Below are 17,598 nucleotides of genomic sequence, written 5' to 3' on the forward strand. Positions count from 1 at the left end.
TCCAGTCTGCAGCTTCCTAGCACTCGCAGTGGACTTCCCCGATGGCTCAGTGCTAAAGAATCCGCCTGCCAATGCAGGAGACAGGGATTTGATCCCTGGGTCGGGAAGATCCCCTGGGTAAGGCAATGGCAACCCACTCCAGCATTCTTGCCCGGAGAATCCCATGGACAGAGGAGCCTGGTGAGCTACAGTCCATGGGGTCACAAAAAAGTCTTAGCGTGACTTAGCGTGACATGACTTAGCGACTAAGAACAACCACAAGCACTCGCAGAAGAAGCCTCACAGAGCCCTTCCTCAAAGTTTCCAATAGTGTCAGCTCCTGTCCGTTCCTTCAGAACTTGAGACAGCGTGGCTTCCTGACTTGCTACCTCTGTGCCTGAGAGCAAGGGTGTGTGAACCACAGCCAGGTCTAGTGCATCTGCCCAATTTTGTGAATAAAGTTTTATTGGAACCCAGCCAGCCTCACTCGTTTAGGGATCATCGGCAATTGCTTTCCAGACAAAAGAAGAGTTGACTAGTGACAGGATGACCTGGAAGCGGGACTATTTACATCCGGCCCCTTAAAGAAAAAGTTGGCCTCGGACTTCAACTTTTACCCTCTCAGTTACCTAGTTAGCAACTTCATTCCTAGTGAACACTTCTCTTCATTCAGATATCTGGAGTGACCTGTTTCCTGGTAGGACCCTGACTGGGCAAAAACGACAATACTCAGATCACACGAGTGCTCAGGTCACATGGTCACTATCCATGGGCAGGTGTTCAATCTCTATGGGAGCCCAGTAATGAGCAGTTTCTCAAACTGAAAAAATAGTATCTGCAGAAAGAGCCTGATTTGCTTCAAAACCCCGGCGGTCTGAAGTGAGTGCCCTCCTGCTGCCTGCATCCCTATTTGCCACCAGCACTCTGCACATCCCTAGATCTGCCGGGTCATCAGATCTGGGTGTCAGTCAGGTCAGATTGCATGAAGCCAGCACCTGCTGCAGAGTCTTTGTACTCTGGGCCTCCCTCAAAATGAAAGTCTTATGAATTGTTTGGTAAAAGGACTGAAGCAGCACACACAAGTGAAACCCAGGGATGAGTTGCCACTCAAATCCAAAAATCCCACCAAACATCCACAATACCAGACCAACAGCAACTCCACCTCAAAGGTCTGAGGCTCAGCTCTATTGGGCCTCTTGAGTTTCTAAGTTTCAGTCTTTCCAACTTCTCCTTTCCCCTTAGCCCTCAGGGTGGTGGGTGCTTCCTGAAGCTGCTACCTTCAGGATCACTTAGTTTCCTTTTTCACTCTTTTGGTGAGCAGGTTCACAACTTTCACTTTGTTATTTAGTTGTTAAATCATGTCCCAACTCTTTTGCAGCCCCATGGACTGTAGCCCACCAGGCTCCTCTGTTCGTGGGATTCTCCAGGCAGGAACACTGGAGTGGGTTGCCATTCCCTTCTCCAGGGGATCTTCCCAACCCAGGGATAGAATCCCCTGTCTTTGCATTGGCAGGAGGATTCTTTCCCACTGAGACAACAGGGAAGCCCTCTAACAACTTTACATCTAGCTAACAGTTCTTTGTGGGGTTTTTTTTGGCTGCACTGTGAAGCCTGCAGGATCTGCCCGGATGCTGAGCAGAGGAAGCATGGAGTCTCAACTGCTGGACTGCCAGGGCTTTCCCAAGCTAACAATTCTTTTTTAAAAAGATTTGTCTAAAAAAAAAAAAAAAAAAAAAAGATTTGTCTATTTTTGGCTATGCTGGGTCTTTGTTGCTGCACAAGGACTTTCTGTAGTTGTGGCACACAGGCTCAGCTGCCTTGCAGCATATAGGATCTTCCCAGAACAGGGATCGAATCCATGTCCCCTGCACTAGCAGGCAGATTCTTAACCACTGGACCACCAGGGAAGCCCAACAAAGAGCTATATTAAATTCTCTCTGTTCCAATAGCTGATAGGAGGAAAGATTGCTGGTGGTCCAATGGCTAAGACTGATATGGATGGGACTTCCCTGATGGCCCCAGGGGTTAAGAATCTACCAGGCATTGCAGGGGACATGGGTTCGATCCCTGTGAGGTATGCCCCACATACCCTGGGGCAACTAAGCCCGCACCTCACAACGAGAAAGTCCAGGCATCACAAGGAAAGATCCCATGAGATTCAATGAAGATATCACATGTTCTAACTAAGACCTGATGCGGCCAAATAAATAAATATTTAAAAATAAAATTAAAAAGACTGACAGGGATAAAAATAGATAGTTAACACAGATGGCTGTAGAAGTCACAGTAGGGGATTGTAGAGAGGAGAACCTAAGGAACTTAGAGAGACCATCCTAAGGTAAAGTGAAAGTGAAGTCACTTAGTCATGTCCAACTCTTTGTGATCCCATGGACTGTAGCCTACAAGGCTCCTCTGTCCATGGGATTTTCCAGGCCAGAACACTGGAGTGGGTTGCCATTTCCTTCTCCAGGGGATCTTCCCAACCCAGGGATCAAACCCAGGTCTCCCGCACTGCAGGCAGACTCTTTACCATCTGAGCCACCGGGGAAGCCCTACTCTAAGTAAGGGTCACTCAAGAAAGCTATTACAACATCCTGGGATGAAGCAGGTTTGCTTAACTACAAAGTCATGAGTAAAAGCATGAGATATGTCCCAGGTCATTAAGTGAAAGAAAAAAAAAATGAAGCTTGCATTGTGCTGGTCAAGATCAGCAAAATAATGATCCTTAGGATTAAGGACAGAGATTTAAGGGAATGGTTGACATTTCAAAGCAGGAGACCGTCATTACATGGAACCTGAGATGACTCAACATATTTTAGGACATGTTACCGCCCTTCTGTTGATTTCAATAAGCTCTGTGACAGTCCTAGTTTGACCTCATAGGGTCAAACACTCTCCTATCCAAAAGAAAAGAGAAACTAGTGATGTAAGCCTGACATCAACTGGAAGAAACAGGAAAAAGTCGGTCCTTCCCCCTCCTCCACTTTCCTTTGATTATAAGTGTTAGTGTTCAGTCAACTTATAAGGGTATAAATTACTCAGTTGTGTCCTCTTTGTAACCCCACAGACAGTAGCCCACCAGGCTCCTCTGTCCATGGGATTTCCCAGCCAAAAATACTGGAGTGGGTAGCCATTTCCTTTTCCAGGGAATCTTCCCAACCCAGGGATCGAACCTAGGTCTCCTGCATTGCAGGCAGATTCTTTACCTTCTGAGCCACCAGGGAAGCCCAAAATGCAGTCGACTTGATCCTTGAGGCACAGCCCTCTCACCTGCCCACTTGCACCCCACGCAAGCAAGTAGAATATTAGTAATTCTACTTCCTGCCTATCACTTTGCCTCTCCCTGAATTCCTTCTGTGCTGAGACTCAAAGAACCCAAGTTCAGACACCGGGTGAGTGATTCTAATTAAGAGACAGTGGATTGAGAACTTTCCTGGTGGTCCAGTGGTTAAGGATCCACGTTGCAGTGCAGAGAACTCGGGTTCAATCCTTGGCAGGGGAGCTGAGATCCTACAAGCTGCAGAGTGACGATGCCCATGCACCGCAACTACTGAGGCTGCCTGCGAGCTCTGGAGCCGGAGAACCACAACTAGAGAGTCCGTATGCTGCAACAAAAGATCCCGTATGAGGCAGTGAAGATGCTTCAAGCCACAGCTAAGACCCGACACAGCCAAATAAATAAATATTAAAAAAATAAAAAGGGACCGTAGGTTCGAGTCCCGGTCTGAGTTTTGGTTGGCTTTGTATCCTCGCACATGGGTTCATCAGAGGTGCACAGTTTTGGCACTCAGAGCCTCCACTGCAGGAGGAACAGGTCCAACCCTGGTCAGGGAACTAAGATCCTGCATGCACACTGTGACCAAAAAAAAAAAAAATACAAAAAATAGCCGATATGATTCTGCAAGGAGATCAAACCAGTCAATCCTAAAGGAAACCAACCCTGAGTATTCACTGGAAGGACTGAAGCTGAAGCTGAAGCGCCAATACTTTGGCCACCTGACACGAAGAGACAACTCATTAGTGAAGACTCTGATGCTGGGAAAGACTGAAGGCAAAAGGAGAAGAGGGCGGGAGAGGATGAGATGGTTAGACAGCATCACCGACTCAATGGACATGAGTTTGAATAAACTGCAGGAGATAGTGGAGGACAGGGGAGCCTGGCGTGCTGCAGTCCGTAGGGTTGTAGAGTCAGACACAACTGAGTACCATGATTCTGTTCAAGTAACTGGTGCTGTTTTGTCTTCAGATTGGACCATAACTGACTGATATCAGCAGTGGGTTTACTGCCAACTTCCTTACTAAATGCTAGTTCCTGCTCTTAAGATCGGATCAGCAGAATGTTGCCAACAGGATGGACGAGTGCAACACTGTATCCAGGGACCGGGTTCTCAGTGGTCTAGATGATGGCAGAAAGCAAGAGAATTCAGGTCAGCCTTCAGCAAGACCGAAGGTTTGTACTCCTGGCTTCTGGTGGTCCTTGGAAAGGGGTATGGAGACAAAAGCATTTGCCAGGTCAGTCAGTAGCTCACAACAGCTGCCAAGGGCTGTGCTGACGTGCTCCAGTCAAGACACTTCATTTGGGCCAGCAACTGCAATCGCAGTCACCACCTGACTGCATTTACGGTAATCCACAGTCATTCTCCGAGATCCATCTGCCTTCCACACAAGCCAAACAGGTCAGCTGTTTCTTGTCTATTTGCTTTTTGGCCGTGCCTTGTGGCATGCAGGATCTTAGTTCCCTGACCAGGGATCAAACCCATGCCCCCAGCATTGGAAGCACAGTCTTAGCCACTGGACCGCTAGGGAAGTTCCCAAACAGGCCAGCTAAGCAAAGATGAGATCACTACCCCAGCTTCTTTTGAGCCATTAATGGTGGCACTAATCTCTGCAATTCCTCCAAAGGCGGTAGAATTGCTTTTGGGTTTCCATCCTGGGAAACGTGAGGCATTCTGGGGGCTTCCACTGGCTCTTTCTATAACAATGATCCTGACTCCACGGGTCAGAAAACCAGCGTGGGATTCTGCCAGCTGCCACAGACATCTGTTCCAATTATACAACCCAGACCTGGGAAACACAGAGCGAGTCCACAGACCCATCAGGCCCCTCCTGAGTGGAACTTGGGCTCAGACTCCATCGACCACGTGGCCACAGAACCCTTATGGTGGTACACCAGTCAAAGCAGGAAAATTCAAAATGCCTTGCCATCTATGAAAATGACTGGAGGTTGTCTGAAAATCTAAAAACCCATCAAATCCTCAGTGCTGAGACAGAGTTGGTGTTAATAGAAACTGGGCTTAGAAAAAGAGAAAAGAAGGGATTTCCTTGGTGGTCCAGGAAATGGCAACCCACTCCAGTATTCTTGCCAGGGAAATCCTAGGGACAGAGGAGCCTGGTGGGCTACAGCCCATGGGGTCACAAAGAGTCAGACACAATTTAATGACTGACCACGTGTGTACACAGTGAACTAAGATATTTTATGCCATTTGGCACAGCCAAAAAAAGGAAAGAAAGAACCTGGTACAGTCTTTCCAGAAAGCAGTTCCACAGTATATAACAAAAGCCATACAAAGGGTTTTCCTCTTTCACCTGGTAATTCTATTGAGAGTCAATTCTAACCAGCTACAATGCAAGCTAAGCTTTTGTGCATGAAGACGTTTGCTTATAGTTGTTTATAACAGCACAAACAGATAAAAAACAACTTCAATAAATTAAGTTTTAGTTGGAAACAACTAAAAAACGCTTCAATAAATTACAGTACATCCACATGGGGGTTAATGTGCAGCCGTGTGACATTGTGTTTAGGTTAAAACGCTAAGATTATTTTTAGCCTTTCGGGTTGGCAAAGATTTTTTTAAAAGATTGATAATACCCATTGTTGGCAAGAGTGTGGGAAATTTGACATTCTCATGCACTTTGGGTGGGAATATAAATTGGTGGAACCTTTTTGAAGGGCCATTTGGCAGTATGCACTTAAAAAATATTCATACCCTTTGACCCACTGCTTGGAATTCATCCCTCAGGAACACCCCCACCAATCCACAGGCCCAGCTGATGGTAGCATTGTCCATGCCTGCAAAAACTGGAAACCATCCAAATATCCATCAGTAGGGGACAAGTTAAATAATTCATGCTCAGTCACACAAGGAAATCCTTTTGTCTCCACTTGAATTTCAAGTAGGTATTCTTCAACGATCCACACCCTGAGATAACTCTTTTCCTTCCCACTCAGAGACGGCCCCTCCTATATCCTCCCCACCATGGAAACTGGCTTTACCAGTTTTGCCCAGCTGTTTAGCCAAACCCTGCAGTTACTTGACTCTTCTTGGCCCCTGGCACACACCTGGCGGTACACTTGACTCCAGCACAAGGCAGCATCTTCTCTTCCACACCTTCCAGTGACCTCTGAAATGGACCATCCTGTCTCTACTCTTGGACCACTACAGTTATTTCTCAGCCACCACTGCATGCATGCTCAGTCATTCAGTCACATCCAATTCTTTGCCACCCTGTAGACTGTAGCCCGCCAGGCTCCTCTGTCCATGGGATTCTCCAGGCAGGAATATTGAAGTGGGTTGCCATGCCCTCCTCCAGGGGATCTTCCTGACCCAGGGATCGAACCTGCGTCTTTTATGTCTCCTGCATCGGCAGGCGGGTTCTTTACCACTAACAACACCTGGGAAGTCCTGACAAGAGTAATCATTTTTAAATGCTTTTGAAATTAAGTCAAGGCCCTATATCCATGTAATGGAATATTATTCAGCCTCAAAAAGGAAGGCAGGGGACTTTCCTGGTGGTACAGCGGGTAAGACTCCACACTTGCAATGCAGGGGGTGCAGGTTCCATCCCTGGTCAGGGAACTAAGATCCCACATGCTGCATGGGGTAACCTAATAATAATAACAATGTGTAATAGTAATAACATGTGGGTGTGTGTGCTCAGTAGCTCAGCGGTGTCAGACTCTTTGCGACCCCATGGACTGTAGCCAGCTAGGCTCCTCCATCCATGGGATTTTCCAGGCAAGAATACTGGAGTGGGTTGCCATGCCCTCCTCTAGAATAATAATAATACTTTTTTAAAAAGGAAGACAGTACTCATCACGCTATAATGTGGATGACCCTCGAGCACACTGTGCTGTGTGAAAGAAGCCAGACTGAAAAGGCCACGTATTGGCTGGTTCCATTTACACCAATTGTCTAGAATAAGTAAATCATGGAGACAGAGAGCAGAGTGGTAACTGCCAGGAGCTGAAGAAAGGGGGAAATGGCAGTGACTGCTATTGGGTTTGGGTTTTCTTTGGGGGTCATGAAAATGTCTTGAAAGTAGAGAGGCAAATGTTATACAATATTGTGAATATACTAAATGCCACTGAACTGTATACTTTAAAATGGTTAATTTTATATGAACTTCACCTCAATAAAAAAAAGAATAAAGAAATTAGATCATGGCATCTTCCCTGCTTAAAACCTTCCAGTGGCTCCACAACACAATAAAAACAAAATCCAAAAGAGAAAAAAAAATAAAGGAATTCCTTGGTGTCCAGTGGTTGGGAATGAAGTGCTTTCACTCACGGGGCCCAGGTTCCATCCCTGTTGGGGGAACTAGGATCCTCAAGCCACGTAGAGAGGTCAAAAAGAAAAACAAACAAAAGAAACGCACCCAAATTCCCACCAGGCTCTGTCCATACGATTCTCCAGGCATGAATACTGGAGTGGGTTGCCATGCCTTCCTTCAAGGGATCTTCCCCACCCAGGGTGGAACCTGGGTCTCCTGCATCTCCTGCACTGGCAGATGGATTCTTTCCCTCACGCCACCTTACAAGGCAGGTTTCTAAGGGTGCCCCCACACACCTCCTGCCTGCTAATTTCCACCTGGAAATCCGCTTCCTGATCTCTTAAGCGCCAGACCGAAGTGCACAGAGTTTAGCCTGCAGGCCTGGGGAGGTGACAACTAATGTGTGTTATTCACTCAGTTGTGTCTGACTCTTTGCCACCTCCTGGACTATAGCCCACCAGGCTCCTCTGTCCATGGGATTCTCCAGGCAAGAATACTGGAGTGGATTGCTATTTCCTCCTCCAGGGGATCTTCCCAACCCAGGGATTAAACCCATGTCTCCTGCATTGCAGGCAGATTTTTTACCACTTGAGCCTCCAGGAAAGCCCCTAAAAAGATCCTACTAGAGGACAAACTGGAATGGAGAGAGATGGGAAGCCCAGAGGAGGTGGGTGAGAGGGGCGGGGCTGAGTTTGCAGCGTGATAAATGGACCATAATTGGAGCCTGGCGTCTGAGCCCTGCACCTGGCCCGGGGGTGGTTGGGGGGCTGCTGGTGCCCCGGGCTGTCTTCCCTCTGGAAGTCAATCATCAGCTCTGGGCCGGCCTGCCGGAGTGCCAGCCCTGGCTCTGCCTGTCACCAGCCATGTGCCCTGGGCATGGTATCTGAGTGCCTCTCTCTGCTCATTACAGAAATCTGAGCTAACACCAGGCCTTCCTCAAAGGGGTGGCCGTGAGGAGTCAAGGGTTGTGTTAAGTTCATAAAGTTCGGACAAGGGCCTGGCACAGCATGAGCATCACCCTGGCCACTCCAGGCTTCCTAAGGACCCGCTGGGTGTCTGGAAAGGACACAGGCCTCAGGTCAGACACACCCATCTGCATGTTGGGGGCCGGTCCCTTCACTGCTGAGCCCCTGATCTCACATTGGCAGGAGGGAAGTGATCGTCTGGGCCAGAAAGGATTGTTAGAAGAAGCGACACTTGCAAAGTTCCGGGCACATGGTGTGAGGTTCACTAACGTCAGCTGCTGCCGCCGGGAGGACAGTGGGGCGTGTCTGTGTGAGGCTCAGCGTACTTGGCCTTCCACAGCAGGCAGACGAGCCTCAGCGAGGCCAAACCCTGCCCATCCTTTGCACAGTCAGCCTGCTCCTCCTCCAGTGTTCTTTCCCTAAATGTCACCGCGGGTGCCCAGTTGCCCAAATCAGAAACAAGAGGAGCGCTCACGTCCTCTCTCCTCCGTCCCTCATCCCAGGCAGTCACCAAGTCTGGGCCCTCTCCAGCCTCCCCACAGACCCTCTGGCAGCCCCTGCCTCTCCCCACCCCATGACTGTCTCCTCATTTGAGCCAGCTCAACCCTTTGTGTGCAGGGGGTGCATCCCACGGGCCGCCAGCTGAGGACCAAAGTCTTGAACCCTAAGAGCAAAGCCAGGCCACTGAATCCCCAAGGTGTACCAGAGCACCTGGTATCCAGTTGCTGTTGTTGTTCAGTTGCTAAGTCGTGTCTGACTCTTTGCAACCCCGTGGACTGCAGCCCACCAGGCTTCCCTGTCCCCCACTATCTCCCACTCAAGTTCACGTCCACAGAGACAATGATGCTATCTAACCATCTCATTCTCTGCCTCCTTCTTCTCCTTTTGCCTTCAGTCTTTGCCAACATCAGGGGATTTTTCCTACTGGTATACAGCAGGCACTCAATAAATGCTAGCTGGCTGGAGGGCAGATGAATGCATGAATGGATGTCTGTACTGACAGGAATAACACTAACAACGATAGAGAGTTCAGGCACACAGCACCCACTGCTTGGGGGGCCCTGTTCCAAGCCCCTACACGGATTAATTCATTTTACACTCACAACGACCCTATGTGCCAGCATCTGTTATTTCTTCGGTTTTACACAGAGGTTAAATAAGTCACCCAAGGTCACACAACAAATGCTCCGCAGAGATTCAAACAAGACCCAGGACCCAGGAGCATAAACTTTTCTGATTAGCAGCCACCAATCAGCAAAGCTCCCAGTCCTGCTCCACTCACCTCAGGCACCTTCACACCAAGTCCTAAGGCACAGGGAGTTAAACTCTTGCCCAAGGTCATACGGTTATAAATAGACTTCTTCCTTGATGAATGGACAGGCGTCCAGTTGACGGTGACTTTGTTTGGGGCGGGGGTTGTTACTCTCCTGGAATCTTATTTCTGGGGGCCCTGATGAACAAACAGTTCTGAGCTTACATGACTGGGGACCGGCTATGGCGATGAGGTCACAGGTAAGGCTGTCAGTGAGGTGGACATTAAGGCACCAGCTTCTGCCTCTGGGCTCCTCAGGTCCTAGCTTCAGACTCTTAAACTCACCCAGGGCTGAAGCTTTCAACTGGCTGACTGCCTGCAGAACAGTGCCTCGGGCCTGCCAGTTGGAATTGGCCGGGGTCGGGGTGAGACTGAGTCATCAGGACCCCAGGGGACACCCCCACCTCCTTCTCCACCAGAGCAGCTGTTTTGTCCAGGGTTCTGAGGGCCCTTTCAATTGGAAAAAAGGTTCTGCAGTCAAAACAACTTTTGAAAATCAGCGCCCTAAGGGATCAACGTCCTTGTCAAGCAAAGTGGCCTTTTTGAGTTTACCCTGGTGACAGTCAGGGGCTCACATGCAGTGAATTCTGGATGAGAGAGGCAGGAAAGTGAGAGCCTCCAATGCCCTCCGCCAAGTCCAATGTCAAGGCCACCCTGACTGTTTACGGCCACAGGTCCCTGCTCCACACACCTGCCCTGGGCGTGCCCTAAGCCAGGGCCCTGTTTGTCTTTTCTGGGCATTTGCCCATGCCGCTTCTAGTGCCTGGAAGGAAAAGGAACTACAGGGTGGTTCCAGTACTTCCCTGGTGGTCCAGTGATTAGGACTCCACACCTTCACTGCTGGGGCCCTGCGTCCAATCCCTGGTTGAGGAACCAAGATCTTTCAAGCCTCGCAGGGCAACCAGAAACAAAGAGGAACTCAGGAACTACATATGACCAGCAACATGTGTGATGTGTCTGTAACCCTCATTACAGACCTGTCAGCTATCATTAGCCCCCACCCTAGGAAGGGGAAACTGAGGTTTAGAGGAGAGAAATGACTCACCACAGCACTCGTACCAGGGTTGGCCTGACTCCAAAATAGTCTTTCCACTGCACCCTCGCCTACCACCTCCCACCTGCCCTCACATCCTGCCTACACTCAGGGTCCAGCTGCTCTTCTGATACATCCCTCTCTCTCTTACACACACCCCACCCAGCTGTTTGTAAATGCCATTTCTTCTCCTCCCAGTAAGTTCTCCTCCTCCCAAACCCCACTTCACCCAGCTGACTATTTCACACTCTTTGGGAATCTGCTGGGATGTCACCTCTTCCAGAAAGCCCTCCCTGGATCCCCGGCTGGGTCAGGATCCTGTAGGTCCCTCCTCTGAGTTTTCCCTCTTGAAGCCCGGAAGCCTCTGTCTTGTGGTCATTTGTTTTTCTGCATCCCAATGGGGCCCTGAGCTCTTGGAAGCAGGGTCCAGGTCCTCTAGGCTCATCACTATACCCTATGCCTAGCAAGGTGCAAGGCACACACTAGATGTTCAATAAACATCTACTGGAAGAGTGGACTTGCGAGAGCAATGGGCAAACCCAAAGTCCAGCTCCTGGCAGGTGCCTGGGCGCAGTGCACCTGAGGTGCAGTCCCCGGCTGCCCCTCCTAGCTCCGCCTCCCACAGGAAGCTTCCTCCACCTCCCCCAGTTGTCCAGTTCCTCCAGTTCCCACTCCACCGTCTCCATCATTCACTCAAGTCTTTGTTAGTCGCTCAATCATGTCCGACTCTTCGCAACCCCATGGACTGTAGCCTCTGTCCGTGGGATTTTCCAGGCAAGAATACTGGAGTGGGTAGCCATTCCCTTCTCCAGGGGATCTTCCCACCCCAGGGATTGAACCCGGATCTCCCACATTGCGGGTAGATTCTTTCCCGTCTGAGCTTTGAGCAAAGACAAAGCCGAGGCGGCATGAGGGAAGCATCCAGAGGCTAGACACAGGAAGTGACGTGACGGCCTTTGACACCGGAAGTGATGCATAGTCCCCTTGCCATCTGTGCCAGCCCCGTGGTGCTCACCAGCCACAGGGGCACAGCACATCATGGGCTGGTGCCTAGTGTACATGCCAGGCTGGACCTGAGGCCCCACTGGCTGCCCGCCCTCCCTCCTCACCCGGCCCACGCCCCTTCCGCAGCCCCAGCCCCGCCGTACCCGGTTGATGAGCTCGCCCACCATGCCCGTCCAGGAGCCGTTGGGTTCGGGCGCCCCGTACAGCCCGTCCTCCACCAAGCGCAGGCGGTACCGGAAGCGCAGCAGCTCGGCCAGCTCCCGCAGCATGTCCACGCAGAAGCCCTCGAAGCGCTCGTTCCCGGACAGAGCCTGGAAGTTGGGCCGGCGCATGACATACGGGTTTTCCTGGGGAAGCAGGAGAGAAGAGGGGCGGGGTCAGAGACTGGGCATCGAGGGGACATCTGGGTCCCAGAGTCCACGCTGGGCAGCTAGATCCAGAACCTGCTCACAGAGCAGGGATGACAGAGTCCTGGCCTACCTACATCCCCTGTTTACTAACGCTCACAGGCAGGGCAGGGTTGGGGAGGGGTGGGATAAATTAGGAGGTTGGGATTAACATATTGTTGTTGTTTAGACGCTAAGTGGTGTCCAATTCTTTGCCACCCCATGGACCAGTACTCCAGGCTCCTGCGACCTTCACTGTCTCCCAGAGTTTGCTCAGATTCTGTTACTGAGTCGGTAATGCCATCCAACCATCTCAGCCTTTATCGCCCCCTTCTCCTTTGGCCTTCAGTCTTTCCCAGCATCAGGGCAGGGTCTTTTCCAATGAGTCAGCTCTTCCTATCAGGTGACCAAAGTATTGGAGTTTCAGCTTCAGCATCAGTCCGTCCAGTAAATATTCAGGGTTGATTTCCCTTAGTATTGACTGATTTGATTTCCTTGCAGTCCAAGGGACTCTAAAGAGTCTTCTCCAGCACCACAAATCGATAATCAACAAGGACCTACTGTGCAGCCCAGGGAACTAAACTCTTTTTTGTAATAACCTATAAGGGAAAAGAATCTGAAAAAAAAGAATATATAAACGTGATCACCAGATTGGAGACCTGAAACTAACAACACTATAGATCAACTATACCTCAAAAAAATATAAATAGCTACCAAAAAACATAAATACTTAGAGCCAAGGAAAAAGCACAGGGAAACTGCAAGCCCCTAGCAGATCCCAGGGGGCTGGTTTGATCTCCACTAGCCAAGTTAACATTCACTCAAGTTCAAATGGGAACTTCCCTGGCAGTGGTTAGGACTCAGCACCTTCACTGCTATAGCCCTAGGTTCAATACCTAGTCAGGGAAATAAGATTCGATAAGCCAAGCAGCACAGCCAATTTTAAAAAAAAAAGCAAGCTCAAATGACTATGAGGAAGGCAGGTAACCTGAGTGAATTAGTCTGCATGGCGTGCATGTGTGCTCAGTCATTGCGAGCCCATGGACTGTAGCCCGCCAGGCTCCTCTGTCCATGGGATTCTCCAGGCAAGCATACTTGTGTTGTTGTTGCCATGTGCGTTGCCATGCCCTCCTCCAGGGATCTTCCCGACCCAAGGATGGAACCCACATCTCTTGCATCTCCTGCATTGCTGGCGGGTTCTTTACCACTAGTGCCACGTGGGAAGCCCCTTGAGATATATTACTTATAATCCAAGTCATACACATATATGCCTGTGTGACTGCAGCTGCACGTGCATCACTACACTTAGTTCCACAAAGCAGTCCTTCTTACAACCATGGCAAAATATCCTGATATTTTCTGTCCTGCTCTGTTTCATTTTTCTACACAGTCGATAGCGACCCACTAAACTGACTTCCTGAGCCACCAAGGGATTCAAGAGGATCTGCCCCACCAGGATTTAGCTCCAGCCCAACACTGTCATGAGAGTGTCAGGCCTGAGAAGCCAGATGGTGCAATGTTAAGAGAATTTGGAAACCCAGGTTGTTTTGTAAAATCTCCTGATTATAAAGGTTAGCAACAATCCAAATTCTAATACCATCTTTTTTTTTTAATGCTTGGCAGGCTAAACAAACACCTAACAGTTTGCAATCTCTGGCTACAGCTGTTTTGCTACGCTGATGCTTATTTCTGAGGGGTTTGAGCAGACTTTTCTGACTCTTATTGTGCCAAATGAGGCAAAAGCAGAGAGAATATTCCAAGTGTTAGTAAGATGAGGTATAGGAAGATGATGGTAACAAAAGGGAAATTTATCTTTGCAGTTATTGTCTAGATGGTTGTACAGTGTCACCTTGGACTTAGGAATATAAGGAGTTATGACATAGGAACCAGCCAGAAGAACCTTGGCCAATAATATCCACACTGGTTACCATATGGACTGAACACCTGCTGAGTACCAGCTCCTGCGCTGAGTGTGTTCTCTGGATTTTATCACTTTATTTCCTCACAGTGACCTTACATAGGTGGTATTCTTAGACTCACTTTACACATGTGGAAACTAGGGCCTGGACTTCCCTGGTGGTCTAATGGTCAGGAATCCACCTGCCAATGCAGGGGACTAGGGTTCGAGCCCTGGTCCAGGAAGATCCCACATGCCCTGGGGCAGCTAAGCCTGTGCTCTGCAACTGCTGAGCCTGCACTCTAGAACCTGTGCTCTGTAACAAGAAAAGCCACCGCAATCAGAAGCCTGTGCTCTGCAACTAGAGAGTAGCCCCGGCTCGCTGCAGCTAGAGAAAGCCCACGTGTGTGCAGCAGTGAAGACCCAGCACAGCCAAAAATTAATGAATGAATGAATTTAAAAAAAGAAACTGAGGTTCACAGAGGTCATCCTGCTGCCTCTCATTGAATACAGAATTACTGAGCCCTGGGGTAGACGCACAGTATTTTGCAGCTCCTCCCGTCAAGAGGTAGAGTGGATTTCCTCACTTCTTGGGTCTGAGCTGGCCTCAAGACTTGCTTTGGCCAACAGAGTGTGGTGGAAGTAGTGCTGTGGGACTTTCAGTGCCTGGGTCCTCAGACAGACCTCCTGGGACCTCAGCGTAAGGAAGCCTGGGCCAGCCTGCTGAAGGATGAGTGAGGATGCATGGGCCGAGGTGTGCTGGCCAATAGCCCAGCCTCGACACCAGCGGCACGAAATTGCAGTGAGTGCAGCAGAACCGCTCAGGGAATTCCTGGTGGTCCCATGGTTAGGGCTCCATGCTCTCCCTGCCAAGGGCCTGGGTTCTATCCCTGGTTGGGGAACAAAGATGCCACAAGCCTCAAGATGCAGTCAAAAATAGTTAAGTAAATCAATACATCACTTTTAAGGACTCCCCTGGGGGTCAAGTGCTTAGGATTCTGTGTTTTCACCACCAAGGGTGTTGGCCCAATTCCTGGTCGGGGAACTAATATCCCACAAGCTGCATGTTGCGGCCACATTAGAAAAACAGTGTGTTCGACTCTTTGTGACCCCGTGGTCTGTAGCCCACATTAGAAAAACAAAACTGTTCAGTTGACCCATAGCATTGTGAGAAATAATAATCATTACTACTGGAAGCCTCCAGGTTTGGGGGCAGTTTGCTATACAGTGGTAGGTACTATAGTGTTAGTCACTCAGTCATGTCTGACTCTTCTTGACCCCAAGGACTATAGCCCACCAGGCTCCTCTGTCCATGGGATTCTCCAGGCAAGAATACGGGAGTGGGTAGCCATTCCCTTCTCCAGGGGATCTTCCCTAAGTGGGGATCGAACCTGTGTCTTCTGCATTGCAGGCAGACTCTTTACCATCTGAATCACCAGAGAAGCCCGATAGGTACTGGAAGGTACCTATAAGGTACTACAGACTGGATTCCTGGACCCCAGCAAAGTCCCTGAGCTGAGGGGAGATGGGATGGAGGGAAGTCAGTACTTTTCTCTCGCCACATTTCTAAATCCAAACTTGTGCTGAGAGTAGGGATGAGATAATGCTAATAATAGCAGCAGCAGCTAGCATTTCTTGTGGGCTTGCTGTATGACAGCTATTCTGTCAGCGTAGGAGGTCGGTATTATTACCTCTATTTGAGAGATGAGGACACAGGTCCCTAGAAGTGAAGTAGTAAGTGGTTGAGATGGACAAGTCAGGCTGAGTCCACAGCTCTGCTCTTAAGCTCTGCGCCAGACTAAACTCAAGTGGACAGAATCAGAGAGCAGACCTGTGAGTAGCCAGATACAAAGATGGGGGTGAGGGAAGGGAAGGCCAGGTATCGAAGCCAGAGAATTAGAAATTAGGAATTCTCTACACAAGCAAGTGTTAGAGCTAGAAGGCTCCAGTACAGACCTCTTGACATACACAGGAGGAAACTGAAGCTCAGAGAAGTCAAGTGTCTTGCCCAAGGTCACATAACTGAAGCAGGGCAGTGAGAAAGGGAGATGGCGCAGAGGTTGGATTTGAAACCCACTGCTGTAGTCCCCAAAGCCCTCGTTCCTTCCATCAGGTCAATCTCCCAATTCAAGACTGAAGCATCTGGGGCTGTAGATTTGGGTTCAAAGCCTCAGGATCAGGGTGGGAACTGACAGAGTCAAAAATAACGGCTGAGGCCTGGGAACAGAACTCAAGATCAGAAAACAGTGATCTAGCATTCAACCTGCAGTCCCGGACCATCAGAGCTGGGGGCTTGGAGGAGCCTCTAATCCAAGGTTTTCAGACTCCTTCAAAAAACAATCTTCTGCAGAAAACCCAGCATTGGAGACAGTGGGATGTTGCTAAGTCTGATTCTAAGAATTCATCCAATGAGTGGCTATGCACCTGCACACAAAAATGTAGGTCCAGGGGAGTCATGGCAGCGTTTCTTGTAGCGGGAACAAAGACTGAAACAGCCTAATTTGGAACAGGTTAAAAAGATTATTGATGTCATCAAAGAATCCCAGGCAACTACTGAAATAACAAGTTCTATAAGATATATTAAGAGGAAAAAAACAAGCTACAGAACAACGTGTACAATATGCTATTCTTTGTGAAGGCAAGAGTGGGGATGTGCTTGTATATGCTCAGATATTTCTGGGAGGATGGGGAAAAAATGGGGACTGGAGAGGGAAAGAGACAGATTTTTTTCACTCCTTACCCACCCTGCAAGCCTTGAATTCAATTTAATGGAGAATTAAATTGAATGCTATTTAATTCTATTTAATTAACTTCTGTCCCACCCCCAGTTTAACATTTTTAATTTTAAAATATTGAAAACATCTTAAAGATGATATGTAAATGTATATGAAAATGCAAAAGATCAAAAGAACCAAAGCAATCCTAAAGTAGAATATGAAAGCTGAAGGCTTTACCATAGCTTTAACACAACTTAAAGCTGTGGTGTTTTAAGACAATGTGGTAGTAGAGCAAAGACAGACAAACAGTAGAATGAAGAATTTGTACATCCACAGGTAAATGTATACTTGATTTAGGTGGCGCTCGTGGTAACCTGCCTGCCAATGCAGGAGACGTAAGAGTCGTGGGTTCAATCCCTGGGTTGGGAAGATGCCCTAGAGGAAGGCATGGCAACCCATTCCAGCATTCTTGCCTAGAGAATCTCATGGACAGAGGAGCCTGGCAGGTTACAGTCCATAGGGTCACACAGAGTTGGACACAACTGAAGTGACTTACCATGCAAACATGCATGATTTATGATAAGGGTAAGACTGTAGAGAAAAGAGAAAGAATGAACATTTTGATAAATGATGCCTTTCAATAAAACATCCATATGGAAAAAAAGTATTCTGACCACCCCCTCCTCACATGATACATAAAAATAAATTCTAGGCGGACTGTAGATCTAAATGTAAAAGACAAAATTATTACAA

General features: G+C 48.8%; 1 protein-coding gene across 2 annotated transcripts in view; it reads right to left on the reverse strand.

Moving 5' to 3' along the window:
* GRIK5 (glutamate ionotropic receptor kainate type subunit 5) overlaps positions 1-17,598 on the reverse strand; it is a 62,388-nt gene that overhangs the window by 23,767 nt on the left and 21,023 nt on the right. For both annotated transcript variants that reach the window (XM_070450777.1, XM_070450778.1), the window contains exon 12: positions 11,989-12,192. In XM_070450777.1, coding sequence (XP_070306878.1) covers positions 11,989-12,192 — 204 coding nt within the window. The remainder of the gene's footprint in view (positions 1-11,988; positions 12,193-17,598) is intronic.

Source organism: Odocoileus virginianus, chromosome 20 (assembly GCF_023699985.2).
Source record: "Odocoileus virginianus isolate 20LAN1187 ecotype Illinois chromosome 20, Ovbor_1.2, whole genome shotgun sequence".
NCBI classification, from domain to species: Eukaryota; Metazoa; Chordata; class Mammalia; order Artiodactyla; family Cervidae; genus Odocoileus; species Odocoileus virginianus.